Source organism: Drosophila navojoa, chromosome 3, assembly GCF_054131105.1.
Source record: "Drosophila navojoa isolate 15081-1374.11 chromosome 3, UAZ_NAV_1.0, whole genome shotgun sequence".
In the NCBI taxonomy this organism is placed as follows: Eukaryota; Metazoa; Arthropoda; class Insecta; order Diptera; family Drosophilidae; genus Drosophila; species Drosophila navojoa.
In genome coordinates, this window is record NC_142891.1 from 14,745,272 (window position 1) to 14,765,647 (window position 20,376).

Below are 20,376 nucleotides of genomic sequence, written 5' to 3' on the forward strand. Positions count from 1 at the left end.
ATAGACTATTCTCTTAGGTGTGATCTTCATTCATAACTAAACTATTAAAATATTGATGTATTCCGATTATCATTCTCTAGCTAAAGTTGATCAATATTCAATAGGTAAATGGAAATTGAAATCGACATCTAGTTTAATGATATATTGTATAATATATTTTATATGATCAGCTATTTACTGATCTATTTTTGTCAATTCCCATATAGCTATATTTAAGCTAACATATATTAAAATAGATTTTCTTTTAGGAATAGAGTATTTGATTTTTGTGCAGTGTAGTTATAGCACAGCATCATCATCTTCTATGCACCGATTTAACGCCCCGACATTTACATATGTCTGTGGTGTGTGTCCCCAGCCCCAGCCGCAGCGGCCCTCCGCCAGCCTCCTCCCCCACAATCCGTGCCAATGCTCATTGGCGTTGGCGTTTGCTGCAGTACGTGCCTACAAATTATGTTTATTCACGTTTACAAGCCTCTGACATGCACTCGAAGACGAACCTGGAACCTGGAACCGGGAACCGGGAACTGGGCATGGGGTCTGGGTCTGGGTCTGGGTCTCGGTCAGAGGGGGTTCCGGGCACGAGGTACTGGCTTGGCACACCGGGGTGTCCCCCGGCATCAACGTCAGCGTCATCATCGCATCGACAGCGCTTGGCATTTCGGCCTTTTGGGTGGGTGACGGTGCCGACGTCATTCCCGCTGCGTCGGCGAGGGAGCCGGAGCGGGAGTGTCGGGGCCTGGGTTCGTTGCGCTTTCTACGTTAATTTGTTAACAACAAATTTTTGGCATTCGCCTGTGCACTTCTGTGTGTCATTAAGTTGCGACTTGATCACCGATCACCGATCAGAGATCACCCATCACTGATCACTGTTCCCTGGACACTGATCATTATCATATGCTAATTATCGGTGATCACTTTGAATGGATTTCGAAAAAAAGCGTTGAAAATTTGGCAAATTAAGTGTAAAGTTGACTCGAGATTGCATTTGGTAATGAATTAGCAGAAAAAAACATTCAGCTCAGCTCAAAATTTATGATGTTTTAAATTTCCAATGAAACGACAAGTTTTACGTTTGTCTCAGATTTGAGTGTTTCTTTTATAATTGAAAGTTTAGTTCCTAACTTTTTTGGGAGTGCCTGCGAAAGAAGTTTTATATGTATTTATATATTCTGAATGAGAACATTGAGGTGAATCTACAAGTTAAGAACGTTTGATTCGTCAACATTTAAAGAGTGTTTCTATATATATATTGTATATGTAAATAATTTAGCTCTAATATCTTCCCTTTAAAAGAATTTCAGATTGCATCAAATCATATTTCCCTAACTTATAACTATGCCTATAAAAATATAGCTTCATCTGCTCGTTAGAGCAGTTTCGTTCTCTTCTATAATCAATTAATTTGCTAATCTCATCATACTTCCTAGATCTGTACTTTCACTCAGATCCTGTGTGAAAAAAAAAACATATCCAGTAACAATGCAAATCCGTTGGCAGTTGGCAATGCCCAAAGGCTTTCACACAGCCAGCGAGCTAGTGCATAAATTAGTTAGACACCGAGTCAAAACTAGAGGGGGAAATTCGTCGACTTGAAGGTAGGCCCCAGCGTGGATCCCCCAGCTGTTTAGCTACATAAGTATGAGAGCTGCCTGCAGCTTAGAACCGTTGTGCATTTTCACATGATTTGGGTAATAACAACAGCAACAACCAAAGCAGAGGGCAATAAAGAGTTGCAACTCAAACATGAGGCTTCTCCAATGGCAACGGCAACGGCAACGGCAACGGCAATGGCAATGGCAATGGCTAGTTGCATATGCAGAGCGCGTAGCAGCAACTGTGGCCCCTTTGCTCCGCCCCTAGTGTGTGGCATCGACCGAGAGGGGCAGCTAATTTCAAGAAACAGCGATTCCATGTTGCATGATGCACTGCAGCATGAGGCGATTTTTATGTTAAGCACAAGGAATTCGGGCTATTAGCGCCAAAGGATTTTCTCATGGTTTAAAAATACTCAACGTGCGACAAATTTGGCCGCCGGCCATATGCAGCACGAAAGCTGCACGCGGAGCTCGCCAGCCAACTCCAACTCCAACTTGAGCTGGAGCTGGAGCGCGTGGAGGGCGGGGTCCAGGCCTGGTCGAGCCGCTGACCGGCTGGACAGGCCACAACACATCTGATTGCCGGCAATTGCGGGCGGTGCGGTTGGCAGCCAGCTGAGCCCTCGCTCAACTAGGGGCAGAGGCAGGGGCGGTGCTTTATGGCCGATCGGTCGGTCGAGCAGCCTCGACCGGTCACAGAGAGCTGCGCCTGCCTGGCATACAATTTAATATTAAAGTTGATAAACATTTTGACCACGGCAGTTAGTAAGCAAACGTACGATCCACCTACTCGCCTTCTTTAACAGCAGCCGCTGCTGCAGCAGCAGGAGCAGCAGCAGCAGCAACTGTGGCAGCACCGCCATCATCATCATCAGCGGCAGCAGCAGCAGCAGCAGCAGCAGCTCGAGCAGACAGTGGACGTGACCCGACTAGTCGGACGTTCGGTCCGACGGTCCGTCGGTCTGACGCTCGGCTCGAGTGGCTGGTGAAATAAATTCAGAAACTATGCCAGCCACGAAACTTGGCAACTGATTGCGCCACAGATTCGCACTTAGTCGGTGGCTGTGGGCATACGGTGCTGGTGGGTCAGCGGCGGAGTGGTGCTGCTGGCGGTGCTGGTGCTGGTGCTGGTGTAGTGGCAGGCGGCAGACAGGGGGCGTACTTTTTCGGGACATAAACGGGGGCGTGTTGAGCGCGGCTTGGGCAATAAGCTTTGGCTTTTTGGTAGTCGAGTCAAGTGGGGCCAAAGCTCTGGGCCACGTTTCAGAAGCAGGGACCATTATTAAATTACAGGAAAAAAGAAAACCCTAAAAATTAAAAATAAATTAATTTTTGAAATTTTTATTTTATTAGTATATTGCATCAAAATATAAAAATATCAGGTAGCAAATTATGAATCAAAATGTAAAAATAAATAAAATTCGTACTGGAAAAAATTATATAAAACACAAATTTTATTGAAATTCAATAAAAGTGAAATTTAAATATATAATATTTATACTTTTTTTTTTAAAAATATTTTATATTCATTAAATTAATAAAAATAATAATAATTATATTTTTATAATGCAAATTATATAATCTATTATTTTTAGTAAATCAATAAATATTAATAAAGATTTAACTAATTGTATGTATACCTTTATTTAATATTTTTTTTGGTATATATGCTTATATATATTATACAAATGTTTATACGAAAAACTAATATGTGAAGATAAAGGAAATCATAAGATTATTTTTGTTTGTAGACATGAATCTAATTATAGTTATTTTTTAATACAAAGTTAATTTCATTAATAAATATCCTTAATAATTTTTAGCAATAAAGGAAATAGTTTAATAATTTTGTTAATTCTTTTTAGCCCTTTGTCAGCTTAGGGAATTCAAAGCCTTTGCCCACGCCCCAAAAAGCTGACTCCACCTTCGAACCGTGCTGGCAACTGATGCAGCCCTGGCTCAATAAAATGAGCAGCCAGCACACACAAACAGACACACACACACACACATATATTTTAGTATGTATGTACATACACGCACACAGGCATAAAATCATGTCCAGAGCGAGTCTTACATGGAGCTGGGAGCCGACTCCGAGTCGGCTTAGCTGGCTTTTGGCTGGAGCCGAACGCTTTTCGAGAAATCAACGTCCAACGCGATTGTTCCCATGCAAGTTTCTACAAATATTTTTTTGTGAATTATTACCTTCGTATTTTTCCAGTTCGCGAGGAGTCAAATTGGTCGGCACACGCTCGAGGGCACACGCCATTTCCCACGGAGCGAGCATTTATGGCCAAGACTTGGCCAGCGGACTGCCTGACTGTGGCAGCAATCGCGAGGCAGTGGCTGCGGCGAGCCACCCTGCCCTGCCCTGCCCTGCTCTGCCCTGATCTGCCCCGTCGACCCATGGCCGCGGTGGCTGCTGATCACTGATCGAGGACATGAGCCATGAACCGTAGCAGAATTCGCTGCTGCTGCCGATGTCGATGCTGCTGCTGCTGCTGCTGCTGCTGGGGCTATGACATGGCCAGGCAGGTGGTAGGCAGTTCAATTAGGACCCATAGCTTCATATCAATGGACGCAGTCACAAAACTGTCAACTGGGCCACGTAATGCAGCATAATTGCCAACTGCGGCAAGTGTTCAACTGTCCAGCAATTCAAATAGCGAACGCATCCTGCTGGGAATTTGATGCCTCACACACACACACACACACACACACACACAGGGGCAGAGAGAACGGCCTACACCTTTGTGGCTAATGGGCCAGGCTTCCATTGGGAAACCGAAACCGAAACCGAACCCGATCACGATCCAAGTTCAAACCCACGCACTTCGATGCGGTTTCTACTTGGTCTTTTAATTGGCTTGTCGCACAGAATGCGACAGAGACAGAGGAAGAAAGAGAAAGAGAGAGAGGGAGAAAGGAAGGCTTTGCTGTTAAGGAGCGTCATGTAACCGTGTCTGGACTTCAGCCGGGTTGTCACTGGCACCTTCCTGGGCCTGGGCTAATAGAAGTGATGTCGATAGCACTTAAACACGATATCCGTTTCAATTTGTTTGGATTCTTCAATTTAAAAGGTGATAATTTTCTACTTTATGGCCCTCGACATGTGGGCCACCCATAAAACTGATATCGGAGTAGTGAGTCCCTATCCATATGCATTCAATACAGCTGAACCTCGAGTCGTAGTCGCAGTTGAAGTCGCAGTCAAAGTCGAACTTGGAGTCGGAGTTGGAGTTGGAGTCTGAGTTCTTGACGTCGTATCACTCGCTTAATTTGTTATTCGCTGGTTTTCACACTTGATAATTGTGGCTGCGGTCAGTGGCGGGTTGCAGGAAGGGCAGACAACTTACGGCAACCAGCAACAGCATCATCCTCATCAGTATCATCATCATCATCATTACCAGTCGACTGCCTCTGCCACTTTGTGTCGTCTGTGTGGGCAGTTTCATTGCTAGCCGCAGCTCCGGTTTATCGCCTCCGACCGTAGACCCGACAGAATGTCTAATTTTTTTTTGATTACCGAATCTCAGCGATTTTTATGCGTTTGCCTCACATAAAATACGAGACGCTGGCTACAGAGCAACGCGCTCCGTTTCAATGATCAACTAAATCAACAAACAATTAATTGTACACTGAGCGAAAACTCTTCTTCAAAATCAAACCACATCGTGTCCCATTGTCTCGATTTCTGATCTTGAATGCCCATCAATACGAATACAAATGCAAACGCAAATGCAAATTGCTTTTGGCTCTTATTTCATTTTTGGGTGGTCCTCGATTTTAACTTGCCTGATTTGCATAGACGAACTCCACTTTTGTCTTAGCCCCCGATAAACTCTTGGCACTCTTTAAAAGTGTTTAATTCCTATTTATTTAACGACCACCTCGTTGGCTGCTTAATGGCTCGCACAATGAAGTGACAACGATTAGCTGACAAATGAAACACGTTTTTTACCTTACTTCAGATTCAACTGATTAGAGAACCTGAACAAGACATTGTCTGTATGTATGGGAAATCAATATTGTTATATGCTAATGTATTTCCCCATTTTCAATGGGGTGTTTTCTATTATATTAAACTATTCTCCATTATATTATACATATATTCAGTTCTGTAGAAATTCTATTAATTGCTTAACAAAATATTGAAGGTCTTAAGATTGGACAACTGATGTTAATACATAATAATGCGTTGATAAAGCCTTGATTTATCTGAGATTTGAATTTCATTTTAATTAATTTAATAATAGTACATTAAAGAATCTTATTTTTGATTTTGTTACTCATTATCATTGATGTCATTTAACTTTGAGGTTTTTGTCTTAATCATAAAACTTTGCTTTTGCTAAACATATAGTTTATTTTCATCAGGTCTTTAAGCAAATAGTAATAAATTTCAAATCAGATCGAAATCTAGCAATATCTAGTATTTGTATGTCATTCGAAATGTTTACATATTGAATGAAGCTAAAGTCTGAAACAAATCTATAAAATTCTGATTTCTAAGGTTGATGGCCATTAAGAATTACGTTTATAGGATTTTAAAATGTGTCAACAGAATACTAATAACAACTTACAAATAAAAAAATAAATAAATAAACTGTTAATTAAAATATATAAAAATAATATATATATATAATTTATATAGAATGAGCTGAAATTAAATAATTAAATTATATGATTAAATTCTAAAAAGTAAAAACGTAGAATTCGTTTTTTTTAAGAATCTTTTTATATAAATTTTGAATTTCATAATTAAAATTCCAATTATTTTCTCCATTCCTGTAATCCCTTGGTGGAGATGGAGTCCCATCGACGTTTCTTGGGCATCGGGTAACTGGCAATTGGAAACGGGCAACTGAAGAAGTGGAAACGTTGGCAACGTTGGCGGCGTCGGCGGTCTCCTCTGAAAGGCTGTAAAAAGCTGCAAAGCACAATATGAAATCATATCACTAGACATGGCTTACAATAACAATCGCGGCCAGACACAGAGAGCCGGAGTCAGAGTCCAAGTATGACTGAGTGTTGTATGTTGATGTTGATGCTGTATGAGTTTTACAGTGAATACTCTCAACAGCAACAGCAACAACAAAAGCAACAGCAACAGCAACGGTAACAGCTACAACAGCAATGTGCCAACAATGATATTAAAAATAACAATTGTCTTCAGTGGTCTTTAACACCCGCACCGCTGATAGACAACAACAACAGCAACAGCAGTAACACCAACAACAGCAACAACAACAAGAGCAACGCTTGAGTGGCATATAAAAGTCACATCGACAACTTCGATTGACTAAAGAAAATATTGTGTCGATGGTGCGGATCGAGCGCTCGATCGGAGTTCATAAAGCACCGAGAGCATTTTGAATACCTGAACAATCATAAAAATAATGACGCTGCACATTCCAAGCAGCAGCAGCAGCAACAGCAGTCGAGGCAGCACCAACAGCAGCGACTTGGAGTTCGAGTTGGACTTGGAGTTGGAGTTGGAGTCGGAGCTGTAGCTCTGCACACAGCATGGCATAAAGCCTGCGAATCGTGGAGCCTGGCAACATAAATTAGTGATATGGCACATTATGTGCCCGATGCCCGATGCCCGATGCCCGAAGTCTGTGAACAGTAGAGGACTCTATGGCGAGGCGAGGTCAATGCGGCGTATGCGCAATTTGGTCATGCAAATTGAGGCGCTGGCTGGCCGCGTCTTCTTCCAAAGAAATTTGCATCATGTTGTGATTAATGAAGCGACTGCCAGCACGGATCACTGACCAGCCAATGGTTTTCACTGACAGCTTATCAGTGTAGCCAGCTTCCCCCAACCCCACCGCCGCCGCCTCCTGCTCAACGATGGCACCAGAGTCGAGCCAATTGTTGCCTTGCGTGTTCGCTGACTAAAGACTTCAATTCAGCTTCAATCATTTCATTTAACTGATGATGACGATGCGGCTGCCGCTGCAGTCGGTCATCATTCTGCTCGCTCAGACAGGTTAAAGGAGTATATTAGTGTTGTGTTTCAAATTTCGTCTTGCTATATATATACATTAAACATTCCATGAAAAATCTTCAGTAAATATTTCATAATTTAATCTTTTGTATATCAAATTGAGAAGAGATTTAAGTAAAGTCTATCCTATAATCTAATATAGTAATATAAATAATATAGTCTATTTCTATTATAGCGTCATTAAACACTGAGCGAGTATGGCTTAGTCGATTGTATTCAACTGAGTAATCTGTTCTGCTTCAGCCTTTGCCAAGTTACCTGAGCTCAGTTCCAATTTTAGTCGCTCGACACGCAACCTCCATTTCGAGCGTTTTGGCTACCAGAGCCGAGGCACTTAACTACTTTATTGGTCCAACTGTGGCTGCGACTCCTTCGCACACACCTGTGAAATGACAACAACAACAGAAGTTATTCAGCTTCTTTTAGAGTTTATAGTTTAATGAGCCACAACACACATTAGAATCGAGAGGTTTCTATGTCATAAGACTCGTAAAAGAACGGTATTTTATTGAGTACACAAATGTGAAATATAAAATGAAAAAAAAAAAAAGATTTCTAAACGCCATAGCCATAGATCGACACATATCGCACTTCAGCTAACCCATAATAACCCATTTTAATTGACCATCAAAAACGTAAAAAAAATATGAAGAGGAAAAGAAGAGAATAGCATATACAATAACCAAAATGAAGACGAGGAGTGGAGGGGGTGGAGCTGGGGCTGGGGCTGGGGCGACAACTCTCATATCATTTCAATGGGTCCATGTGGATGGCTATGGCCGGGTGGGCTATAAATTTTGTATCGGCATTTGCCATTGTGTGGCCGACGATATTATCGGGCGTGGAATTTATCGTGCCATGTGGGGGAGCCATCAAAAGTGCGACAGAGATAGACGAGCAGACAGAGACAGAGACAGAGAGAGAGAGAGAGAGAGAGAGAGAGAGACAGAAGGCTAGGAGCCGCAATATTTCATGGCTGATGGATACGGATGTGATATATCGTAGCACAAGCGGGCTGTGATATATAGGCTCATACGGAGCTGCGCATAAATCAAACAATGGGCGGAGAAAAAAACCCAAAATATCGTATGATGTGCTGTAGGTGCTGTTGTTTTCCGGGCGGGCCAGCTCTGTTAAGGAAACAAGTGCACAGCACAACACCACAACAAAGAGCTATAAATGGGTGGGGGAATCAAATCACAAAGGCGTTGAGAATAGTTGGCGAAGATACTGATCTAAGCGAGTTCAAAGCGGCGGCATGTTTAATCAGTATACATACATATATTAACGTAGTTGAATCATCTGAACTGAGAGCAGGATACAAATGCGATGATCGGATAGAAGGAATTCGAAGAAGTTGAGGGCATCTAATGATGTAAGTCAACTTAAGATGTTTGAAAACGAGAGTTGACAAGTTGGAAATTAATGGAAAAATTTACTAGTTAACTTTCCAAATATATAGAATAAATATTTAGTAAAAAACAGGCTTCAAATTGAAAATTAAAATTACTAAAGAAAATGATTGTAATTGAATAATTTATTAAAAATATAATAAATTGTTTGATAAGACATTTATGCACAAAATAACTTAACCTATTTAAAAGAAATATTTGTTGCTAATGGGAAATAAATTTTTTTACATTTGTTATATATTTAATTTAAATATTTAAATTTTTTATTTTAAATTTATTCCATTCGAATAATCGATTTAAATTAAAATTATTGATACTAATTATTTATATTAATACTAAATATTTACATAAATAAATAATTAAATCCATTTAACTCCATTGTATACCACAGTAGGCACTGCAATATTTCTCAGCCATTATTTCAATTATTAGCCTCAGTCAACTGTTGAACTGTGAAAGTTGGCTTTGGCTTCTGTCGATTCAGTAATCAAAAGTCGAAACTAAAACTTCTCACACTGCGACCGTTGCACGCGCATGAACTGTGACCTCTTAATGGTCGTAAAAGAAAAGAGGGACCGAAAAGTAAAAAGAGACAGAGAGACTAAGAGTGAGAGAGAGAGAGAGATATCGAGAGAGCGGGAGGGTAAAAAGATGTATTCAAATTCGCAGGCCAATGCGAATGAATAACAAACGATGCGGCTCGATAATGTCGGCAATAAAACGAATGCCAACTGAAAGTCTCAGACAGAACTTGGAGCTGGTAGTTGGTTGCGCTTTTAAGCCTTTTAAACTTCAATCAAATTTCTCAGGATTTGACTGCCAGAACAGCAACAGCAACAGCAACAACAACAACGGCGGCAACGGCAAGCATAAGCCACGCTTTGGATGGATTGTAATTGAGAGGAGAAGAATGCGTATAGCGAGAGTGGCGAGCACCTTTCTTTAAGAGAGGTTGCCAAGACGATGATCCTGTGCGTGTATCCAGGTGTATGTGTGTGGTTGTGTGTGTGCGCCGAGACAGCTGTGTGTAAAATGCCAGCACGTAAACGTTTCACATGCAAGAGCTAACAGCATTTGGATTTGATCTGCCTGAATGCTACCAAAATTACCAGGCAGCCAAAAAGTTAAAAAAGAAAAGGAAAATAAAGAAGAGCTCTGGACCAACAATATGCGAATATGTTTATGGCTATGCGAAACACCGAAAAATTCTGCTGATAAAAGTCCACCGTAGCGGTAGACGATCGCATATATACAAATTGGCCGCAGCCATTAGTCTCGAGAGAGTCAAGTTAAACGTTTTAGTGGCTGCGCTTAAGAGCGCTAAGGGTAATTTTTCACTTTGCCGCAGTTTCCAGTTTATTATGGCATTATAAAGCAGATCTCCCATCGATGGGCCCTTTCCTCGGCTACCATCTTCTTCCCACACAGGTTCCCACAGAAGATGTATCTATAGGGCTGCTATTGAATGCGATTCCAGGGAATAAGTCGGCAGCTATCTACTATTTGGAAAACAATTCGATTAGAATTGACTTCTGTCGAGTGCTCCGACTGCCCCCCTCTTGCTCGGCTCAATAAAATACTTTCACATAATTTCCACAGAGAGTTGGAAAAATTGAGAGCGCTTCGTCGATAACAACAATAAGCAACATTAATTGTTTGGCATTGTGCGCACTGCGCAGCCAGCTGTCCAACAATAGGCAGGGTACGACGACAATGGATCTCGGTTTCCATGCGATTCCGACTCCTACACAAGTGTCTTCGGCTTTGTCAGTATTTCACGCACTTTGTAAGTGGTTAGATAATCCATTGTTTATGGCCTCTAAAAAAAGAAGAAAAAATAAAACTATATACCGAAACCCGAAATTCGAAAATGGGAAAAATGTTTCGTCATTTTGCCAGCCAGTCTGAAATCGAGTGTAAAAAGGGGAATTCGGTTCGCTTCGGCTCGCCACAAATTTTAGTTACTTTGCAGACATTCAGGCAACAGCGTAGCCTCTCTTAGGGTGTCCAAAGATGAGTTGTTCTTGGTCATCGAAGATGATTTGCTTATGTATTGTTTCTCATTTGAACAAATTAGTCGCAAAGGCATCGAAGACAACGAACTGTTATGGCTACTGCGTGGGTAGAATATCCAAATCTCAATCAAATTTAATTTTGTTTGAGAATTTTTATTTTCAAATATTTCTCTGAATATAAATGAATATTAATTTATATATTTACAAATATTTAATTTAAATTTAGTTTCAATATTTTTCTCTAATTAATTTTAAAATATTTATCTGGATATCTAGGTATATTTACAAATATTTATTATATTTTATTTATAAACTAAGAAATTAAAATTTGATTATTTAATAATGTTTTTTTTTTTTAATGTTTATGTGTGAAATGAATTTGATTTATTTTTAATATATTTTAGCAATTTACTAAAATTTATATAAATTCATAAAAATAATATAAATAATAAAACAGGGTCTTATTTGCATTAAAAATATGATAATTTCGCTTTTACTTTGTTTTAGTATAAAAAGGCTAAAAAGGCTCTAAAAGAGTTCTTAGGAATTCCAGCTAATATTTACTACTACAGCTATAGTTCGGCTTGAAGTCTTATACATTTATATTTTTATTTTTAAATTTTTATTTTCCATACTTTTTAGTATTTTTGTTAATAAATGAATTCAAGAATCCAAGTTATGGGAAATATGTTGAGCATTGAAATGATTTATCAATTGATTATTAATTCGTCTAATTGATATAACTTGATTGATCTTGCCTCATAGCAATATCTAGGCAATTCCTTCTCCCCTTTTCCCCTTGCCATGTGTAACCCTCTCTCTTTATGGCCAAACCCGAAAACCTCATCAATTTTATTTGACAATCGGCTTGAAAGCGTGTAGACCGAACCTATTAAGAGCCATCAGACGAGCGAATACAATTCAAGCTGAATGGATGCGCAACAATTGCATTCTGAGGCGTTTTAACAGAATAACAACAATAACTAAGCAAACCCAACAACGACAACGGCAGCAGTCGAGAAATGAAATGAAATCAAATGATGTGTATAAAAATGAAAATAATACAAAGATAAATAACAACAACAGCAACAAGGCAGCAACAGCAACAACAAAAAGATATACAAAACTCGAAACAAAACCATATAATAATAAAAATCAAGAAAAATAACTACAAAAGCGCAAAGTATCTGTGTATCAGTGTCTGTCGATGCGACGGCAGTGAGGGCGAGGTTGAATTTCTGCTGTTGCTGGCGGCGCTGCTGCTGCGACTGCTGCTGTTGCCGATGCTGTTGCTGCTGCTGCTGCTGCAGACAAGCGGGAACGATGGCGACAGCCATGGACAACAACATGCGAGACTCTTAACCTTTGACGCCCGAACAATGAAGTGGTTAAAAGCAAGACATTAACACACAGACTTACAGGCAGCAAACATAGCCAGCAACAACAACAACAACAACAACAACTGCAACAACAATAGAGAGACTCGAGCTCGATGCCTGGACCTGGGCCTGGGCCTTGTGTGACCGTGTCTGTGTCTGTGGCTCAGCGGCTATGACTGTGCCTCATAGAGCAGAGATCGAACTCCAACTCCAGCTCGAGCTCTGCTCTGCTGTGCTCTGCTGGCTTGTAGCACTTGAGTGGAATGACAGAAATTAGTGAAATTTATTATTGATATCCACTTGAATTTATAGAGCAGCGAACAAAAGGCGTTGTTCGAAGTCGCAGTCGTAGTCCGAAGTTGATGTTGATGTTGATGTTGCCCCCTTTACCTGCACTCCGTCTCTCACTCTCTCTCTCTCTCTCTCTCTCTCTCTTTCTATGTCTGTCTCTCTCATTTTATATAAAAGGTGCATCTTTGTGGCGTCTCTCTGCATCAGCAGCAGCAGCTGCTGCAGCTGAAAAACAAAAATTGATGGCATTGCGTTGCGATCTAATGCGTGTGATAAACAGGTTCAGGCAATGCGCCGTTGCACCTATGCGCAGAAGGTGTCGCTGCGTATAAATTATGAGTGGAGAAACAATAAAATGCACAACAGGCAGCAGCGCTAATAGACGCGCTAGATAGAAAGGCCGCTCAGTTCCAAAGCGGCAGACATGGAGTGGGAGAGAGAGAGAGAGAGAGAGAGAGAGAGAGAGATTCAGGCAGCCACCCAGAATGATGATTGCTGCGGACAGGAACGACGACACCCGCAGCAAGCATTCGTTCGATCGATCGATCGCATTTTTATATAAAGTGTATTTTCCAGCAGTTCCGAGAAAACTTGAGCGCCGCACAATAGAGTTATTTAGAGGCCCCAAAGTTATGGTTATTGATTTGAAATATCACACGATGTGAGTGAGGAGTGCGTGTATGCGTTAAAATAACAGGGCAGCCGAATCGTTGTCTACTCCATGACAGAGAGACCCCCGAGAGCAGACTTGGCAGGTTCTTGAGAGCACAAAAGCCGCCGTTGCACACGCACACGCACACGCACACACTCACACACTTATAGATGGAGTTGAGGCTGAAGTCTTCAGCTCTTCCAGCTGAAGTACTATGGGCGAGTCGCGAGCTCTTGACAGACCCCTTGTGCTCGTGCCCTGTTTCAAATGTTCAAGAATTGTGGAACCTTTAATTAAACGGTGGCCTAAAATATGCAAACGAGTCGAGACCGACGCTCGGCCGTATGCCAAGTCCAAGTCCAAGTCATAACTCATTTTCTTTTCTTTTTTTTCACTTTTGTTTCCCCTGTACCGTCGGGGCTACACCGGCCCATGGGCCACTTTGCATACTAAACGGCGCACGCCCCACTTTCAACGCATGCCGAAGACGCGTCTGCGGCAACGACGTCTTCGTCGTCTTCGCTGTCGTCCTTCGGGCGCTTTTTCGGCAGCCAGGTGGGAGTGACCATGGAGTTTTTTCTCTCAGTTTTTTGTTTAGGTGTTTTTTTTTCGGTGCGCTACCGAAAGTCTCCAGGTTTTTCGCTTCAGCAGATTTGCATGCGCCAGTAGAATATTTTGATTATGGCTTCGAACCGCAGGAAACTCATTTAAAATCGATTTATGCAAGGATTAAGACTCCAAGAGAGACTGAGAGAGGTAGACAAAAAGACAGAGAGAGAGAGAGAGAGGGAGAGAGATACTGAGAGAGAGAAGGAGAACCTCTTGCCCCTGTGGCATGTCCATCATGCTGACCACAAGTTAAGAAATTAGTAAAACTCATTTTTGCATTTTTAGCCTCCGGGCTTAAACTTAATTCGGAAGCACAGCAGGAGGTTCTAAGTAAATAAATGTGCCTACCCGGCCTCCATTCGTTTAATTTGCATTTTATTGCACCGGAGCCGGTCGGTGCTCGGCTCGACGAAGTCTGGGGGAAGTCTCGAGCCAATTAAGCGTATATTTGCCACGCTTTACAGCTTTGGACGGCAGTCTTCCTGTTGCCTTCTGCCTTGTGCCTTGTGCATTGTGCCTTGTGTTGCTCTACTTTGGGCAGGCGCAGCTAAAAATGATTAAAGGCCATCCCGATCCAGACAGCCGTTTATATTAATTTTGCTTTGTGTTCCGAGCACCATCGCACCAGCTCCACTCACAACAGTCCTGAGAAATTGAAAGTGAATGCCGGGCAGCAGGAAATGAGTTGCCAATAGAATAATCATAACGCACCATAGGGGGTGGACGATCCACCTTAATCGGTCCCAAAGCTGGTCACCCAATCCACCGGTAGGGTAGTCCGTGCATACATATTCTTCATTCCATATCCGGCTTACAAATGGCAGCTAAAAGGTAGAGATAAAAGTATTGAGAAAACTGGGATAATATAGATGGTTCCAGGGCTATTTAGAGGGGCAAACTCAAGCAACTTGAGAAATTTATTTTCTAATGGTGTACAGGGTAAAAACCTAATTTTAATAATTATTGTTGAGTTAAGTAATAGAAGACATGCGAAAAGAATTCAGAAATTAATTTAGTATTAAATAGAAATATCTTGACTGGAAGATTCTGAACTAAAAATAAAAATAAAAAATAAAGAATATATAATTGTGCAGATGCTCAAAAAACTCACGAGTAAGATGCGTGAAATAATGAGTAAAGTATTCAATCTTGGATGCAGTTTCCAGACTTATTACACTATTTTCTGATTTCCTATTTTAGAACTTATTTACCTTTGGAATTTACTTCAGTTATCTGAAGTCTAATGATAATTTGATGCTCTTGTCGTAAAGAATTTATATTTATACTTATAATTTGCTTTATGAATATTAAAATGTTACAACTCCTTTCTTTCTTTCTCTTTCTCTCTCTCTTTCTTTTTCTCTCCCGCTCTCTCTCTCTCATCTTTCTTTTTTTCATCATTTCTACTACTCTACTCTACGTGTCATCTCTGTTTCGCTCTATCCAATATATTAACTTTTATATAACTTAATACAAATTATATGACTCCTCCATTCAATTTTTCTATTTTTCCCTAACTTCTTTTACTCACAATCTTTGTATATATTTCGCTCTTCTTATTTCTCACCTGCCCTTCTCTTCCCATTATAGCCTATAACTAGACATGTATATGTGTGTCAAACATGACTATGCTACGATACCTTCCTTATCCCAGTTCCATGCGAATGCAATTGAAGTGTTTACGTTCTGCTGCCTGGTGTCGATGTTGACCCAATGCGAATGCGAATGCAAAATTGAAATTTATTTCTTTCTCACGTAGTCGCCTCCGTCATTAGCTCAATCAGAGAAACGTTAAATCGCGTGCATCAATTTGGGCATTTAGGCATTTGGCCAATGAGCACGAATGGCGCCCCATTCGGCAACCGATTCCGATTCCAGCGATGCCAATTCAGATTCATTTTCAGATGCCGAGTGCCGAGCGTCGAGCGCCCCAAGAGGTATCGGAACAACTCGGACGGACACATGTCCACATCGGACTGATGGCCATGCCAAACGTTCAGCGATGCACAGCGAAATGCTTCGGCTGTCACTCAGCTGGTGAGTGTCTCGAGTGCGGGGGTCGAGCACACTCTCACATCATTCAAGCGGGCATCAGTCTGTCGGTCCGTCCGTCAGTCATTGCAGCCACTCAATAATTCGGCAGTCGACGTACACTTCCTTCTACTTCTGACCCAACCGACAGTCGCGAGAAAATTGCAACAATTTTCCATTGATGCTGTTGTTTCGTTTCTCTCTTGCAGTTTGTTTCATTACGATTTGTACCTCAGTTTGTTTGCAATTAATTGACATTCGCAATGCCCAGAATTGGAATCGCAATCGCAATCGAGAGTCCGAGCCCACTCTCTCAGCTCTTGTTTGGCCAGACAAATTATATTGAACTGATTCCCACGACGCTTTTGGCCAGATGGCTTCGATTTGATTTCAGTCTGTCCTTAGCTCATTTTCGTGTTGTTTCTGGTCGAAGGCATGCAAATCATTCAGGGAATGTTTGAGGAGGGGCTAGCACAAATGCTTCACATTCGCACTGTTCGCCTTCGCCTTCGCCTTCGGCTGCGGCTGCTGCTTCGATTCGGTTAGTTGATTCTGGCTCGGTTTTACTTGGTCGTAAATCACTTTCAACTGGCCAACAGTCTTTCCCAATCGACAACTCAAGCAAGTTGAATAATTCTGCTGGAATCTGGGATAAGTTAGCATTTTGATGGGGAACGTGTTAGAGCATGAGTCGAGTGTAATTAAAAATATGATAATCGGTGTATCGAGCGGAACTGTTCCTCAGATGAAATTATTAGAATTATTATAGGTTTATCATATTGCATTTTAGTATTATACCCTGTATATATTACTGATACATTTATAATAGACAAATCAACTCAGATTTAACTGACAGTCTTTACTAATTTTATATTTATATTTATATTTAACTCCCCTCCTGTTCCATTAAGAAATCATTACGTTGAACATCTCCGATTCGTAGACACTTTTTATTTGCCCAAGATCTTTGACCATGCGCCAGCTCATTTGTTGTTTGCCTACTCGGCTCAAGAACAATGTCAATACACAACAACAACAACAGAAACAACAACGGCAACAACAGATCTCAAGTGTCTTAAAATTGATCAACGGCACGGATCAAAGAGCAAAATATTAATATTTCCTAATCCATTGTAATTATGATTTCTCCCTCATTGTGTGTCACAAGAAATGTTGTTGTCTTCAACCAAAAAAGCAGCCGGCCCGAGGTCCGAGGCTCGAGGCCGTGTTTTTTGTTCTCTCTCGTTCAATAGATCATATTACCAAGTGAATATGTCAATTCCTCACGAAAAACGATAAGAGATCTGCGTCACAGCTACGAAAGATAAAAAGAAGAGACAAGAGAATTGTAAAGCAAAATCCCCAAACACTAATTGTAATGGCTGTGCGTGCCAACCACAAACCAGGCCGCCTATTTCAGCAGAACTGACAAAATACAACAAAAAACGAGCATGAAAATAATAACGATAGTGGAAAGAGGCTGAGCAGGGGAGAGGGCGATGGCAAGGCAGCGCCTAATCTGGGCCTGCAACAGGGATTAGTTGGCCCAATCAGCGGCAACGCCTGCGGCTAATGAACAGCGGCTGCTGCCACTGCCATTGCCAACGGTTACCAGGAACTCGGGAACTGGACAACTGGGCAACTGGGAACTCGGCTGACGCCCCTGGTAATTACTCGTACCAATAAAAAGTCACGCCAAACAATGGCAATGGGTCGCATTTGGACTCGGCTCCGCGAGCTCCAGATCTCCGATAGGCGATCTTATCAACTGCCACATGAGTACGTGTGTTATGACTTTTACTTTTCTTTGGCTTCGGTCGCGCGCACCGCGCCAAATCAAAGCAGATTATAAATGCGATCGGAAAGATGACAAGCGGCCGCAGCAATCAAAATCAAATTATGAGACAGCAATCAATAATTTGACACGACAAACCAGAGACACAGACGCGAACGACGACCGACGAGATCACACGCCGAAAACAGCTGAAAGGAGTTTTTATATTATGAGATTTCAATGTAAAATAGGAATCTAAATGTTTGTTATTTGTAATTTGTAATTTCATTGAAAGTGAATTTGAATTGTCATTGACATTAACTTGGACATATATGTACACAATATATTATATATGTTTCATATGATGCTTTCATGAGGCTTGGTCTTTATACATCCATTCCTTACATGTAAATGTTTTAATTTTTATTTGTTGTGTATTTTTTATGTTATTTATTGACATTTAATAGATTTCTACATGAAGACTGCTCCAATAATAAATCCACCATTGAAATGTAACTAACATTAACTATATTTTCATTTATATATTTTTAACTATTAAATTTATTTACATTGAACATTTTCAATAAAATATACCAAAAAAATTAAAAAAAAAAAAAAATTAATTTAGCCATCAATGTAAAACATGATATTAAAATAATAATAAACATAAGTAAAAATAAGTTTGATATTTTTGAATATACTAAGTATATTATAAGATTTAGAACAAGAGAAAAATATCAATTGGTTTTTGAGATCCTTGGAAAATAAATTAATCTAATCATATTTAAATATGAACACACAATTAGCTTAGCCTAGCCACTGACGTGCCTAGACATAATTAATATTCAATTGTAGATTTTATTTGGTATACGTCAGTTCGAGAGGACCTCTATGAGAAATCCTACGAATCAATTATCACATATTAATAATGTCGAATTAATTAATATTATATTTTATAGCAGTTTGCTGCCTTTATGTTCCCTCTTTCGTTTGTTCTAATCATCTTTCTTCTTTTTCTTTTTGGCTTCATTTTTTTTCTCTTCTTCCTCTTTTTCGTATGCTTCGATGCGCTTCTCCAGCGCATCCACGTCCAGCCACATGAGCGAGGCGACATGCCAGCTGGGTGGCGGATCGCTGTTGATTGCCTCCATTAGCCGCTTTAATCGAATTCGATCCTCCTCGACGGCCATTTTGCGCCTCCTTTCCATGTCGGCATCCAGGGTATCCAACACCGATGTGCATTGGACACGCTTCTGTCTAATCTTCTGGGTCTGAGATGCTTTGTTCTTGAATCCCGGCTTGGTCATCTCGTCGGCAGGCGCAGCCTCGGCCAGTTCCGGCAATTTCTCCTGCAAATCACTGCGCTTGGTCTTGGACTTCACGGAAGTGCTCACAAAATCGAAACTTTCTAGGTGCATCGGCTCAGTCTGCGTGGAAACTGTCATAGTCCTAAGTGCCACCGGGTTGGCACTAACTTTCGTGCGCGAAAGGTATGTTATAGTTGCGTTCTTATGGGCTTTACGTTTTGGGCGTTCCATTTTAATTTTCGCTGTAAAAAGTTTTTGAAAATTCGTATGCCTTCAGTAAATGAACTTTATATTTTATTTTAATAAAATTTACCAAAATTGTAGAAAATATTTTATTTTATTTTTTTAATTTTTTGATAGTAGCTCTCAGAGTTGTGAACTAGAACTGACCCCAAATAAATTTTATTCTTCGTCTCTTCATAAAAATGTTGAACAAATTTTCAAGGCTAACTTGATGCAAAAAGTTTTTTGTAATACAGGATTTTAAAATGTTTTGATAGCTCTGACATTTGTATTAAATACATATAAAAATACTCTTATACAGTCTTCCGTATGTCATATCGCCCATTTCAGCTTTATGTACATAATATTAAAATATTTCTATAAATTTCTTATTGTATTATTAAAAATCATCTCATTAGAATTATTTTAAATTTCATTATTTTTACTCCTGTTCAAACTTTGTAATGAAAGGCAACCAAATATAATCAAGCCAAACATGGCAATAATTTACATTCAATTAAGTGCATGTTCCGTTATTTACAAGCTGCCTGCATACAAGAGGCCTTGTAAATATATAGTATATATAAATAAGTATTTTTATACACATATATATATTTGTAAAGCTTTGCGACATTTTGTTTGGCTCTTGGTTTTCAGTGAAGTTTGTTGTGCTCCGCTGGCCTGTCCCAGTCCCTGTTCCTGTTCAAGTCCCGCTGCCCGCTGCCGCTGCCGCTCTGCTCTCCGCTGCCCGTTGCCGCTCATGTTGCCTGCTATGTACAACATCAAGTTTTATCGCTGATCGTGATCATGTAATTCCAGCCCACGCATGCGCGCACAGCGTTAAGGAATCAAGTTTAGCGCATTCTTATTGCCGATCTGAATGCGCGCCTTTCCCTGTGACAGATGGTGTAAGGCTGCAAGGCATTCCCGTGCCCAGACCCAGGCACAAGCTCGGGCCCAAGCCCATGCCCATGCCCAGGCCCAGACGCAGCATCAGGCTCAAAGTCGAAGACGGCGAACGGAGATCGAGCCGAGAGTCGAAGACTTTGGCGAACGACTGGTTTTTGTTTTTGTTG

The 20,376-nt window shown here is 40.7% G+C and overlaps 1 protein-coding gene across 1 annotated transcript; it reads right to left on the bottom strand.

The window, feature by feature from the left end:
• Positions 1 to 18,605: 18,605 nt before the first annotated feature.
• Positions 18,606 to 19,459, bottom strand: LOC149091761 (uncharacterized). The gene has a single exon (XM_089257443.1). The coding sequence runs from the start codon at positions 19,307 to 19,309 to the stop codon at positions 18,767 to 18,769; it is 543 nt and encodes a 180-aa protein (XP_089113569.1). The 5' UTR covers positions 19,310 to 19,459; the 3' UTR covers positions 18,606 to 18,766.
• Positions 19,460 to 20,376: the final 917 nt, after the last annotated feature.

Coding starts and splice junctions, on each gene's coding strand:
- LOC149091761 (XM_089257443.1), bottom strand. CDS start 19,309: ATGGAACGCCCAAAACGTAAAGCCCATAAGAACGCAACTATAACATAC.